The 15023-nt window shown below is 45.5% G+C and overlaps 1 protein-coding gene across 2 annotated transcripts in view; it reads left to right on the top strand.

Annotated features, from left to right (window-relative positions):
• The window catches only part of POLD1 (DNA polymerase delta 1, catalytic subunit), a 128278-nt gene that overhangs the window by 64651 nt on the left and 48604 nt on the right, over positions 1-15023 (top strand). For both annotated transcript variants that reach the window (XM_077259682.1, XM_077259684.1), the window contains exons 15-17: positions 1906-2022; positions 3463-3576; positions 3689-3836. In XM_077259682.1, the coding sequence (XP_077115797.1) occupies positions 1906-2022; positions 3463-3576; positions 3689-3836 (379 nt within the window). The remainder of the gene's footprint in view (positions 1-1905; positions 2023-3462; positions 3577-3688; positions 3837-15023) is intronic.

Raw genomic sequence — 15023 nt, 5'->3', positions numbered from 1 at the left:
ATGCTTTCTATACAATCCATACTCTGCTCTGTGCTGTGTATCCTATGCTTTCTATAGAATCCGTACTCCGCTCTGTGCTGTGTATCCTATGCTTTCTATAGAATCCTTACTCCGCTCTGTGCTGTGTATCCTATGCTTTCTATAGAATCCGTACTCCGCTCTGTGCTGTGTATCCTATGCTTTCTATAGAATCCATACTCTGCTCTGTGCTGTGTATCCTATGCTTTCTATAGAATCCGTACTCCGCTCTGTGCTGTGTCCTATGCTTTCTATAGAATCCGTACTCCGCTCTGTGCTGTGTATCCTATGCTTTCTATAGAATCCGTACTCCGCTCTGTGCTGTGTATCCTATGCTTTCTATAGAATCCGTACTCCGCTCTGTGCTGTGTCCTATGCTTTCTATAGAATCCGTACTCCGCTCTGTGCTGTGTATCCTATGCTTTCTATAGTATCCGTACTCCGCTCTGTGCTGTGTATCCTATGCTTTCTATACAATCCATACTCTGCTCTGTGCTGTGTATCCTATGCTTTCTATACAATCCATACTCTGCTCTGTGCTGTGTATCCTATGCTTTCTATAGAATCCATACTCTGCTCTGTGCTGTGTATCCTATGCTTTCTATAGAATCCGTACATGGTTCTGTGCTGTGTATCCTATGCTTTCTATACAATCCATACTCTGCTCTGTGCTGTGTATCCTATGCTTTCTATAGAATCCGTACTCCGCTCTGTGCTGTGTATCCTATGCTTTCTATAGAATCCGTACTCTGCTCTGTGCTGTGTATCCTATGCTTTCTATAGAATCCGTACTCCGCTCTGTGCTGTGTCCTATGCTTTCTATAGAATCCGTACTCCGCTCTGTGCTGTGTCCTATGCTTTCTATAGAATCCGTACTCCGCTCTGTGCTGTGTATCCTATGCTTTCTATAGAATGTGTACTCCGCTCTGTGCTGTGTATCCTATGCTTTCTATAGTATCTGTACTCTGCTCTGTGCTGTGTATCCTATGCTTTCTATAGTATCCGTACTCCGCTCTATGCTGTGTATCCTATTCTTTCTATATAATCTGTACTCTGCTCTTTGCTTTGTATCCTATGCTTTGTGTGCGCTCTCTGTGTATTTTCCTGATCTCTGCACTTCTCTGGTATCTGTTGAGTGATCGATGGGGGTCTCAGATGTCGGACCCCCACCGATCTGCAGACAATGAGGGTATGTTCCCAAGGTCAGTAATCGCTGACTGACTAATCACTTTGCGTGCACAGAGACCCACGGCTTACCTGTGGAGACGGACATGCGGCGTGTCTTTCCAGACCGCAGCATGTATGTATGTATGTATGTAGATCTATATATATATATATATATATATATATATATATATATATATATATATATATATATATATATATATATATATATATACACATACATACACACGCACAGTTCAGTGAACACATGCAGATTCACTTGCATTCAATAGCCGGCAGCGCTTTTGACACAGCGGACATGTGCTTCGTCCAAAGTGCTGCTGATTACTGACCGTGGAAACGTAGCCTCAAACTACATGCAAATAAGAAAAAAATCTCCTAAAAGTTTACTACCTCTTTAATGACTGGGTAAAGCAACTAGAAAGACAAACTGACTGTGCACCAGTGTTGTCCACCGACTGTCTGGTATTTATTCTCTACCATTTACTGGAATGGCGCTGAGCTGTAATGCCAGACAGCCTGTGGACACAGCTGGCTTTACTCAAATCGTGTGATAATTTTATAGGATCTATATATGAGTTGTTGAAAGTGAACATCGGATTTAATTCCTTATATTTTTAGACAACAGATACCATTTAAATCTATTGGGTTTTTTTTTTGCTTCTCCTGTGTCTTGCATTGATCTGTCATTTTTTTTTCCAGGTATTATGACGTGCCTATTGCCACTTTAGATTTTTCATCGTTGTATCCATCTATCATGATGGCTCACAATCTCTGCTATACCACCCTGCTGCAGCACGGATCAGTCGATAAATACGGGTGAGCATTTAATTTCTTTGTTTTGTTTTTTATGATCATTTTGCTTTAAAACACCATTACTAAAAAAGTGCACGCAATTTTAATAAAACCACAATTTCTGATGGATCTCTGGGAGCTTACCCTGCAAGATCTGCATGCTCATCCTCTTATGCGGGCGTCATAGCCACCAAAATACATAGTTGTAAGCCTGGTCACAGCCCCCTGCAAGAACTGCACGCTCATCCTCTGCTGCAGGTGTCATAGCCACCAAAATGCAGTCGTAAGCTTGGTCACTGCCCCCCTGCAAGATCAGCACCCTCTTCCTCTTCTGCGAGCATCATAGCCGGCAAAATGCATATCCATAAGCCTGGTCATTGCCCCCCTGCAAGAACTGCATGCTCATAATAATAAATATAATAATCTTTATTTTTATATAGCGCTAACATATTCCGCAGCGCTTTACAGTTTTTGCACACATTATCATCACTGTCCCCGATGGGGCTCACAATCTAAATTCCCTATCAGTATGTCTTTGGAGTGTGGGAGGAAACCGGAGAACCCGGAGGAAACCCACGCAAACACGGGGAGAACATACAAACTCCTTGTAGTTGTTGTCCAAGGTGGGATTAGAACCCAGGACTCAAGTGCTGCAAGGCTGCAGTGCTATCCACTGAGCCACCGTGCTGCCCTAATCCTCTGCTGCGAGTGTCATAGCCACCAAAATGCATAGTCGTAAGCCTGGTCACTGCCCCCTGCAAGATCTGTACGCTCATCCTCTGCTGCTAGCGTCATAGCCACCAAAATGCATATCCATAAGCCTGGTCACTGCCCCCCTGCAAGAACTGCATTCTCATCCTCTGCTGCTAGCGTCATAGCCACCATAATGCATATCCATAACCCTGGCCACTGCCCCTGCAAGATTTGTACGCTCATCCTCTGCTGCGGGTGTCATAGTCACCAAAATGCATAGTTGTAAACCTGGTCTCTGCCCCCTGCAAGATCTGCATGCTCATCCTCTGCTGCGAGCGTCATAGCCACCAAAATGCTTAGTCATAAGCCTGGTCACTGCCCCCTGCAAGATCTGCACGCTCATCCTCTGCTGCGGGTGTCATAGTCACCAAAATGCATAGTCGTAAGCCTGATCACTGCCCCCTGCAAGATCTGTACGCTCATCCTCTGCTGCGAGCGTCATAGCCACCAAAATAATGTGTGCAAACTGTAAAGCGCTGCGGAATATGTTAGCGCTATATAAAAATAAAGATTATTATTATTATTATTATTAAAATTCATAGTCGTAAGCCTGGTCACTGCCCCCCCAAGCCCCCCCCCCCCCCCCCCCCCGCAAGATCTGCACGCTCATCCTGTGCAGCTGTTGTCAGTCGTCATCTCATTGATAGTGGGAATATGACGGAGTGCACTGTTTTATTATTACACTTTGTGGCTTATTTATTCTTTTTTTAGACTTAATCCTGAAGATTTTATAAAGACCCCGACAGGAGATTGCTTTGTCAAGACCAATATAAGGAAAGGATTGCTGCCTGAGATTTTGGAAAACCTCCTATCTGCCCGCAAGCGGTGAGTCTTCGATCTGTCTCATTAGTGACAGAAATATATATATATATATGTGTGTGTGTGAATGTTTTATTCATTATTTTCATCAATTCCTCTTTTTATTTTTTTACTGCAGGGCAAAAACAGAACTTAAGAACGAGACCGATCCCTTTAAACAAAAGGTTCTGGATGGTCGTCAGCTGGCGCTGAAAGTAAGCGCGAACTCTGTCTATGGGTTCACTGGAGCGCAAGTTGGAAAACTACCCTGTCTCGAAATTTCACAGGTACATCGGGGCTAAAACCTATACAGAGCAGGAAAGAAGGAGATTATGCAGGAACAGGTCTGGTTCCCGACAGTCGGACACAGTCAGGACTCTGGCTGGAAGACAGAAGCGGTTTATCACCGCCTCTGTCTTCTTTTGTTAGCTACCCAGCAATCAGTGACCTCTATGTAGTGTCGAGAAGCATCAGCATGGCCGATCTTTCTATAGGACCTGATTGCCACGTCTCTGCCGACATAGCCGAGCTGCTGATTCCTAGTAACCCACATTACTGGGACAGAGCTGTCTTCCCAGTTATAATGGAAAAATTAGCAAACAAATATATATATATATATATAATTTTTAATATTATTATTATTATTTATTTTATATTATTATTTACTTATTTATTTTTTCGCTAGAGGTCTTTTATGGTCTTTGCAGGACAACTTAAGTAAAAAATAAAAAAAAGTGTAACATTTCTGCAAAAAAAAGGTAACAAAAAACCACAATGTGTTGTTCATACAAAATACCGTTTATTACATACATATTACAAAGAAAAACTATAAATATTAGGCATCCACACAGAGTTAAAAATTTGTATGAAAGTAAATATTTGAAGAAATATTATGCTCAACAAAGTGAATGAATGGTTTTTTTTTAAGCCGACCCTGTAGAACCCCTTTAACGTCCTTGCTCGCCTTCCATCTGTTCGTTGTCTGCAGTGTAACAGGCAGTGACCGGGTCTCCACTTTTCTGGGAATTCCCTCCGTTCCCCAGTTCACCAGCTTTGTCCTTTATTTCTGTCTCTCTGAATAGTTTTATTTATTCCTGTAAATTTACAAATCCATGTCAATTATGCAAATTCTACCTGTTAAAAAGGTATAAGTAAAAAAAAAAAATTGATGGCAGGTGGTAATCATAGGGAAGCAAGCCATAAGGTGTAGGGGCAGCAAAGTAGCCCAGAGGTTAAGGGACTTGTACACACTCCACATGAAATCCAACCATCTAATGTGTATGGATGATTGTGGGAGGAGAGAAGGGTCAGGTTTGTTGAATTCTTGCTTTCTTGGCCTTTTTTTTCAGAGAATATGAATGATAACACCAACACTTTTTTTCTCCACTCGTGGTCAGTGGTTGGGTGAAGCCATTTATTGTCAAACTACTGTGTTTTCTCTTTATAAATCATAATGACAACCCAAAACATCCAAATGACCCTGATCAAACGTTCACATACCCCATTTCTTATTTCCCCCTCTAACATCAATGACAGCTTGAAGTCTTTTGTGGTAGTTGTGGATGAGGTTCTTTATTTTCTCAGATGGTAAAGCTTCCCACTCTTCTTGGCAAAAAGCCTCCAGTTCCTGTATGTTCCAGGGCTGTCTAGCATGAACTGTGCGCTTGAGATCTCCCCAGAGTGGCTCAATGATATTGAGGTCAGGAGACTGAGATGGCCACACCAGAACCTTCACTTTGTTCTGCTGTAGTCAATTACAGGTCGAGTTGGCCTTGTGTTTTGGATCGTTGACATGTTGGAATGTCCAAGTACGTCCCATGCACAGCTTCCGGGCTGATGGGTGCAAATTTGCCTCCAGTATTTCCTGATAATGTGCTGCATTCATCTTACTCTGTCGCCTCATTGGGGGACACAGGACTATGGGTGTTATGCTGCTGTCCACTAGGAGGCAACACTATGCATAATCTGAAAAAGATTAACTGTGGCTCCTCCTCTGCAGTATACACCCCTGGACGGCGTCAGCCTTCTCCAGTTTTTGCTTAGTGTCGCATAGGAGGCACACCTAAGATTTTTTACTCCGTTTTTTTCCGACGGATTACAGATGAAGAAAAGTGGGTCTCCTGTGAGACTCCCGGCATGGCTCCTTCCTCGTCCCCCTATTACGGGGTGCCCGGTTGAAGTAGAGATGGCTATTCCCCATGTTGCTCCTTCCCCGGTCCCTCGGGTGCTGGTTCGAAGTCGAGACTCCCCCTCCTTCCCCAATTCCTCTTGGTTTCTGGGTTGAGGTCGAGGCGAGGATAAAGGCCCCTGAAGGTGACAACAGCACCCTCCCTAATCCCACTCTGGGGGCATTAGGTTAAGACTCCTCAGGTAAGGCCTGTACAAGCAGCACTCTGCAGCTCCCAGCAATGGGCCAGCACACTGCGCCTGCATCCAGGGACCCCAGCCCAGCTGCGGGCTCCTGTTGGGGCCGGGGGGAGTGCAGGCAGGCATGGCACAGACAGACACAGGGCTCCCTGCGCCCCTGTCTATGCGGCAGCACCAGCTCTATACTGCCTCAGGGGGACCCCTCACCGCTTACAGCCCCACCGCTATCCTGCCTTTAAATCCGGGGGGGGGGGGGGGGTCCGGTTAAGATCCGACCCCCTCCCGGACTTTCGCGCCGGCTTGGAGCCCTTCTGGGCATCAGGTATCTAATTTAGGCCCCGGCTTTGGCCTAGCTGAAGCCGTCGCAGCCTCAAAGAAGTCCCTCACGCACCTCCCCTACCTCAGTGGGCGACTTTTCGGTGAACAGTTGGACACGATGATATCCAACGCCACCGGGGGTAAGAGTACCCCTCTTCCCCAACTGAAACCTAAACGCACTTACAAGAAGCGTAACCAAACTCGATTCCGATCCTTTCGTAATTCTTCGGGCTGGTCCGTCTCGCGTAATCGTAACCGTTCCCCACGCAGGGACAACTCACGATCAAGCAAAGGTCGGACAAGACCTGGCAGTCAAAAGCAGCCCAGTCTAAACCCAGAGGAGGAAAATCTCAGACTTTCTCCTCATCATGACTCACGGACCCCGGAAGACACCACACCCCTAGGCTGCCGACTTTTGCTCTTTCATCAAGTCTGGCTGCCTATTACAGAAGACAGGTGGGTCAGGGAACTAGTGTCTTCCGGATACAAGATAGAGTTCACCTCCAACCCACCGGACCGATTCTTCTGCTCTGTCCCCCCAAAACCACCAGCCAAGGCTCGTGCCTTCCGGCAAGCGGTCTCCTCGCTTTTTCAAGCAGGAGTCATAGTACCGGTCCCCATGGCCGAGCGCTTCCGAGGGTTCTACTCCAATCTATTCGTAGTCCCCAAGAAAGGAGGCAGCGTGTGGCCCATACTGGACCTAAAACAACTCAACAAATACGTACGGGTCCGTCACTTCCGCATGGAGTCCCTTCTGTCCATCATTGCGTCCATGGAGAAGGGAGAATATCTCGCCTCCATAGACATACAAGACGCATACCTGCATATACCGATTGCACCTGCCCATCAGAGATTTCTCAGGTTCGCAATCGACCAGGACCACTACCAGTTTGTGGCTCTCCCGTTTGGACTCGCCACAGCTCCCAGAGTGTTTACCAAACTCATGGCAGCCACCATGGACGTCCTGCACTCCAGAGGCATAGTAGTCGTTCCATACTTGGACGATCTACTCATCAAGGCTCCCACCTTCAAGGACTGCGAGCTCAGCGTCTCAATCACAATCGACACTCTGATTCGCATGGGCTGGTTAGTCAACCTACAAAAGTCATCACCAACCCCAAGTCAGTCTCTGACCTTCCTGGGAATGCTATTCAACACCTCCAGGGGTCTAGTGCTCCTTCCCAAGGACAAGGCACTGGCTCTCCGTCTAGGAGTTAGCACTCTCCTCCGCAAACCCCCTCGATCTCTCCGGTTTGCCATGAGAGTCCTCGGCAAGATGGGGGCAGCAATATAAGCAGTCCCATTTGCCCAGTTTCGCCTCAGGCCTCTCCAACTAGCCATCCTCAAGTCCTGGGACAAGAACCCTTTCTCTCTTGACAGTGAGTTCCGGCTAATGTCAACCAAGAGGTCCCTGCACTGGTGGCTCAAGCCAACCTCGCTAGCAAAGGGGAAATCCTTTCTCACAAGTCATTGGAAAGTTCTGACCACCGATGCGAACCTGACGGGTTGGCGTGCAGTGCACCTACACCACAGGGCACAGGGCAAGTGGTCCCCAGTGGAATCGACCATGCCCATCAACATCCTGAAAATTCGTGCCATCCTCCTGGCTTTGAGGGCCTTTCATCACTTACTGGCAGCCTCTCACATCAGAATACAGTCGGACAATGCCACGGCTGTGGCATATGTGAATCACCAAGGGGGGACCCGCAGTACCCAGGCGATGCGAGAAGTGTCACATATCCTCCACTGGGCGGAGGACACAGGGTCGGTTCTCTTGGGGGTCCACATTCCAGGGGTGGACAACTGGGAAGCAGACTTCCTCAGCCGACAAGTAATAGACTCGGGAATGTGGTCTCTCCATCCCGAAATTTTTCGCCAGAGCTGCCATCGCTGGGGGACCCCGGATGTGGACCTAATGGCATCCCACTTCAATGCCAAGGTCTCCAACTTCATGGCCTGAACACACGATCCGCGGTCGCTCGGAGCAGACGCTCTGGTTCAGGACTGGACCCAGTTCCAGCTTCTGTACATTTTTCCACCTCTCCCCCTGATATCCAGAGTGGTGAGGAAGATCAAACAAGAGGGAGTTCCAACCATCCTAATTGCACCGGACTGGCCCAGATGTACATGGTACGCCGACATCGTACAACTTACAGCAGATGCCCCCTGGCGTCTCCCCGACCGCCACAATCTTCTATCACAAGGCCCGTTCTACCACCAGAACTCAGGGGCTCTCAATTTGACGGCGTGGCCCTTGAGACCTGGGTTCTAACCCAGGCAGGGCTCTCGCCGGACGTCATTGGAACCATGATCAGGGCACGGAAGCCAGCCTCTGCCAAGATTTATTACCGTACCTGGAAAGCTTTCTTTATCTGGTGCGAATCTCGTGGCCAGACCCCACTCCCTTATTTCCTACCCAAAGTACTTGGTTTTCTCCAATCGGGTCTGGAGGCCAGGCTGTCATTGGGCTCGCTTAAGAGCCAGGTGTCAGCCCTCTCAGTGCTTTTTCAAAGGCGCATTGCTACCAAGCCGCAAGTAAGGACTTTTATTCAGGGGGTTTCCCGATTGGTTCCCCTTTACAGACGACCACTAGAAACGTGGGACCTCAACCTGGTCCTGACAGCATTGCAGGAACCACCCTTCGAACCCCTTAAGGAGGTCCCGCTCCATCTTCTCTCCCTGAAGGTGGTTTTCCTGGTGGCAATCACCTCGCTACGCAGGGTGTCTGAACTGACCTCACTCTCCTGCAGACGGCCCTTCCTGGCTTTTTACCAGGACAAGGTAATTCTTCGTACGGTCCCATCCTTCCTTCCGAAGGTTGTGTCCAACTTCCACCTCAATGAGGAAATTTCGCTACCATCCCTTTGTCCGGTTCCGGTTCATAGAGTGGAGAAGGCTCTACACACGCTTGACCTCGTCAGGGCATTGCGTATATACGTGTCTAGGACTGCGTCCTTCCGGAGGTCTGATTCTCTTTTCCTCCTTCCGGAAGGCGGCAACAAGGGTCTGCCAGCTTCCAAAGCTACCCTTGCCAGGTGGATCAAATCCACCATACAAGAGGCCTACCGCCTTAGGAATTCTCCTCTTCCAGCCGGTATTACGGCACACTCTACACGGGCAGTAGGGGCCTCCTGGGCCATTCGGCACCAGGCTTCGGCACAACAAGTGTGTAAGGCGGCCACTTGGACTAGCCTACACATGTTTACTAAACACTACAGGGTTCATACCCAGTCCTCAGCGGACGCGAGCCTGGGTAGACGTGTTCTGCAGGCGGCGGTGCGCTAAGTATAGGGGCCTGTCTGCACAATATTCGTCCATTGCTTCCCACCCAGGGACTGCTTTAGGACGTCCCATGGTCCTGTGTCCCCCAATGAGGCGACAGAGTAAGGCTATGTTCACACGCTGCGGTTTTTGCTGCGGATCCGCAGCGGTTTTGAGGCTGCGGATCCGCATCCTTTTTCCATGCAGGGTACAGTACAATGTTACCCTATGGAAAACAAAAACCGCTGTGCCCACTATCCTTTTTTCGGCATGAAAATCCACGCTGATTTTCTGCGGAAAAAAAGAAGTACCATGTCTATTCTTTCTGCGGATTCCGCTCCTGTTTTCCAACAGCACCAATAGGAAAGTGCAGTTGGAAACCCGCAGTGGAATCCGCAGGAGAAACCGCACAAAAACCCGCAAAGGTAAACCACCGCGGGTTTGCACTGCGGGTTTTTAGAATCAGGACCTGAAAAATCCGCAGGCAAAAAAGGATCGTGTGAACAAGCCCTAAAGGAGATTTTTGTGTACTCACCGTAAAATCTCTTTCTCTTAGCCTCTAATTGGGGGACACAGCTCCCACCCTGTTGCCCTTTCCGGGCCGTTGTAACTGTTGAGTTCTCATATTGTTTTCTTGAGCTCGTACATAGTTGCCTTCTTACAGGCATAATTATGTTATTCATGTTACGTTCCTCCTACTGCTGTTGCACAAAACTGGAGAAGGCTGATGCCGTCCAGGGGTGTATACTGCAGAGGAGGAGCCACAGTTAATCTTTTTCAGATTATGCATAGTGTCGCCTCCTAGTGGACAGCAGCATAACACCCATGGTCCTGTGTCTCCCAATTAGAGGCTAAGAGAAAGAGATTTTACGGTGAGTACACAAAAATCTCCTTTTCCTTCAACTCTGACCAAGTTTCCTGTGCCTTTATAGCTCACACAACCTCAGAACATCAGCGATTCACCTCCGTGCTTTACAGTAGGAATGGTGTTCCTTTCATCATAGGCCTTGTTGACCTCTCTCCAAATGTAACGTTTATGGTTGTGGCCAAAAAGTTCAATTTTGGTCTTAACACTCCAAATTACCTTGTTCCAGAAGTTTTGAGGCTTGTCTCTGTGCTGTTTTGCGTATTATAGGCGAGATACTTTGTGGCATTTGCGCAGTAATGGTTTTTTTCTGGCGACTCGACCATGCAGCCCATTTTTCTTCAGGTGCCTCCTTATTGTGCATCTTGAAACAACCACACCGCTAGCTTTCAGAGAGTCCTGTATTTCAGCTGATGTTATTTGTGGGGTTTTCTTTGCATCCCAAACAATTTTCCTGGCAGTTGTGGACACCATTTTTATTGGTCTACCTGCCCGTGAATTTGTTTTTACAGAGCCCCTGATTTTCCATTTGTTAATCACAGTTTGAACGCTGCTGACTGGCATTAGCAATTCCTTGGATATCTTTGTGTATGCCTTTCCTGTTTTATACAGTTCAACTACCTTTTCTCGTAGATCCATTGACAATTCTTTTGCTTTCCCCATGACTCACAATCCAGAACCGTCAGCGGCAGGATGAAAGATGCAAGAGTCTGTCTGGATCCCAGAAACTCATTTAGCTTTTAGGCACACACACTAATTACAAGCAAATAGGTCACAGGTGAGGATGTTACCTTTAGCAGCGATTCACACCCATTTCTGTCAACTTCTGTGCATGTTATCAGGCCAAAATCACCAGGGTATGTCAACTTTTGATCAGTGTCATTTGGATGTTTTGGGTTGTCATTATGATTTAAAAAAAGAAAACACAGTAGTCTGACAATAAATGGCTTCACCCAACCACTAACCATGAGTGGAGAAAAAGTTTTGGTGTTATCATTCACATTGTCTGTAAAAAGGCCAAGAAAGGAAAAATTCTGCCAGGGTATGTAAACTTTTGAGCACAACTGTACGCCCCTGGAATCAGGGTCTCTGCACCTACATCAGATTAAATAGCAGAATCCTGCTGACAGAGGTTTTCTGATGCTTTTCTCTACTTTATTGGCTTCTTTTACTCTCTCTCTGGTGTCATCGTATTGCACAGTGTTGTAATAGAATCACTGTGTTTAACGAGATGGGCACTTTTGGGTGAGTGTTATGGTCACAAGAATCCTTTGAGCGGCACTGCTACCATATTGCTGGGCGCGGGTCGTCTGCTAGCACCCGTTGGTGCTTGGAGGGAAGGCGTCCAGCGTTACATAACATGGAAGGTAAAACCAGACATTGAACAAATATCCTTCCGGGGGTGAAAGGGAGGGAGAGGTTGCAGCAGAGGTCTTTCCACATTTTGAGCCTTTGAGGGGGTTGTGCCGAGGTCGGGGCTTATCTGTCCTGTACATTGACATGACAGCAGGAACTCACCCAATCTTGCCAAATTGTAAACTTCCCAGTTTATAGATAAGGAGCCATCCAGCCTTAAAGATGTATTATTTTATTTTTTTCAATGTTATATCCCCCTCACCTTTTATTTTCTCTGCAGTTTTCCCTGAATTGTTACTTTTACTTTTACGGCCCACAGTCCAAGAAATCATCAGTCTGGGATTATAGTGACATTTTCATCTTGAGCTGGTGGTTTCCTGCTGTCTCAATACTTCATCCAGTGCTGTCTAGTAGGAAACACCAAAGGAGAGTCGTTACTCAGTAGAGACGTCTAGAGGGTGTCCTTCAGTGGGTGTCATCTTGTCCTATTACATATCTATCTAACTTAAATCTCAAAATGTAAATTAAAAAATAATGCATTTTTGGTATCACTGTTTGCCAGATTGCCCAAACTCCTAAACAATAAAAATGTTTGAACAAGAAAAAAAATTGTAAATGCAAAAATGTATTCATTTATTATTTGTTTTATGTCGCCATAATTACCCCCCCCCCCAAAAATGACAATAAAAAGAGATCAAAATGTTACAGGTAACCCAAAATGGTAGAAATAAAACCGTCACCTTGGCACGCAAAAGAAAGGAACCTTGCAAAGTTCCACCAACTGAAAAATAAAAAACAAATTGCGGATCTCAGAAAATGATGACACAAACCAATATATATATATATATATATATATATATATATATATATATATATATATAGTATATCATTCTAACGCATCGGGTATTCTAGAGTATGCATGTCCACGTAGTATATTGCCCAGCTACAAAGTATATTCCCCAGCCACGTAGTATATTGCCCAGCCACGTAGTATATTGCCCAGCCACGTAGTATATTGCCCAGTCACGTAGTATATTGCCCAGCCACGTAGTATATTGCCCAGTCACATAGTATATTGCAGGGCTGTGGAGTCGGTAAGCCACAGTTGCAACTCCGACTCCTGGATTTTATCAGGTTCCGACTCCGACTCCTTCATAAATGGCCAATTCGTAACAATAAATTTACTGTTGTAAAATATTAACAACGTGCTTATTCAGTTTCTCACCATCATATAAGTAATCAGACCACTTAGAGCAAAAACTATGTTTATTAGAATACAATTAGAATATAGCAAATAACTTTTATAAACTTTTATAAACTCTTGTAATAAATATGCAATAAACACTGTTAGGCAGTTAATAAGAAGAAATCTATAAATTTGTCCTCAGAAAAAGTATTGCCTCTGTCAGATCCTCCTTCATGGATGCCCTCAAATCTGATCTAGTTATTTTGAGAGCAGAGAAAAACCTCTCTACACTAACTTGGGTTGGTGGCAAAGCAGTAACCACTCGGGCAACATCTCTGACAATGTCAGGATACAGAGGAATCGCTTGTTGCACTGTTATTTTTGATGAACGGTCAAATTTCTCAATTTCTTTTAGTGCATATGAAAAATTCTGCTGAAATGTACTGGCTGTGTTCTTTGATGGGGATGACTCTTCTTCTATGCGGGAACGCTTTGCACGGTCCTTGTGATCCAAATATTTTTCTAAATTAAATTCTTCATCAGTTGATGAGGGTGAAGATGTGGCAGGACGACCAAATTCTTCTTGTTCCTCCTGACTGTTCTGCAACCCTTTCATCCTTACTGCTATTTCAAACAGAGCTTCTTTTCCTTTAGTTAGCTGTTGATCATCTAGAGGAATCCGATGCATTGGGTCTACATAAACAGCTGCCAAAAGAATGTTATTTTGTAATAGTAGCTCCTCTCTCAGTTTCATCGATGTAGCAATGCCACTTGCAATTAACCCTCCTCTTTGGGACAGGCGAAACATCAGGTTCTTCCACTCCTTTAAGAAAATACCTGGAGTTAAGTCCTCTGCTTGTAATTTTTTAGTCACTGTAAATGGGTGCTCTAGCAATTTTTCCAGCTCAATCACCTGATTCCACTGATTTTCATTTAGCGTCAGTTGAGGGTTAGCCATGTCTACAAGAAAGGTTTTCAGTTTAACCAAGCGCTGAATCATTAGGTAAGTACTGCCCCATTGTGTGGCTTGATCAATAATTGCCCCTTTTCCAGCACGTCTCTTCAAAATTGAGCCAACTTTAGGGGTTCTGGCAACAGTAGCCAATTTTCTCACCTTGCCAATCAGTGCAGCATGTCCTTCTTGCAGACTGTCTCTTATAGCCAGCTGTAGCATATGCACAACACAGCGCATGTGATGAATGAAAGAACGCATTGACACAGTTTCAACAAGATCATCTAAACTATCATGTTGCTGTTCATCTGAAGCAACCTCAGTTTGCTCCTCAGTTACAATACTGTGTTCCTCTATTTCAAACATTTCTGTGTCTGTGGACCCAGAATGTTCTTCTAGCTGCTGGTCACCATCATTACTCTCATACATTAGCTTAATAGTACTTATCATATTTGAAGCATTGTCAGTTACGACAGAAATAACTTGCTCTTTTTTAAGTTCATAGTCTTGCAGAACCTTTTCCACCAAGACCTGGAGAAACTCACTTGTGTGATGAGCTTTGGTGTCTTTTACTGCCAATGTCTTGGTAACTATTTCATTTTTGTCACAAACAAATCGGACATTGATGGCAAAATAGTTCACTCTGTGACTTGTGCAGGCATCCATTTTAAGAAACAGAAAGCGTCCCTTGAGAGTTTTTTTAAGTTCTTCCTTTGTTTAAAAGCTTCTTCGATTAGTAATTTTCTAATACTCTCTCTCTCTCTCCAGAGAAACACCAAGCTTGTGGGCTATTTCCCCATTCAGACACATAAAAGCTAGTCGTGAAAATAATGAAATAGGCACACTATCCTTTACAACAAGCTCTATGATCTGTTTTTTAAATGTATCTACTGTCATTGTCACAGTAACTGTCACTGACAAAATATCTTGCAACTGATGGCAGCAAAGTTCTCTGCTCCTTTGTTTGGCTGGAAGAGCTGGGCACTGGTTCATTGGTTTGGATGCAGTCTTTCTCATCCACTGCTTTCAGTACTTCCGGATGAAAGCGCTGTAAATGTCTCTTTAGATTAGAAGCTCTGGTAGGAGCATTTTTATCTTTGCCTGAATATGCACTGATCTTGGCTTCACAGCATTTGTTTTCGTCTGGATCATTTGTCATACACTGACAG

This window comes from Ranitomeya variabilis, chromosome 4 (assembly GCF_051348905.1).
Source record: "Ranitomeya variabilis isolate aRanVar5 chromosome 4, aRanVar5.hap1, whole genome shotgun sequence".
Taxonomy (NCBI): Eukaryota; Metazoa; Chordata; class Amphibia; order Anura; family Dendrobatidae; genus Ranitomeya; species Ranitomeya variabilis.
The sequence above is the reverse complement of the archived record's forward strand: the minus strand, read 5'-3'. Positions and strand labels throughout refer to the sequence as shown.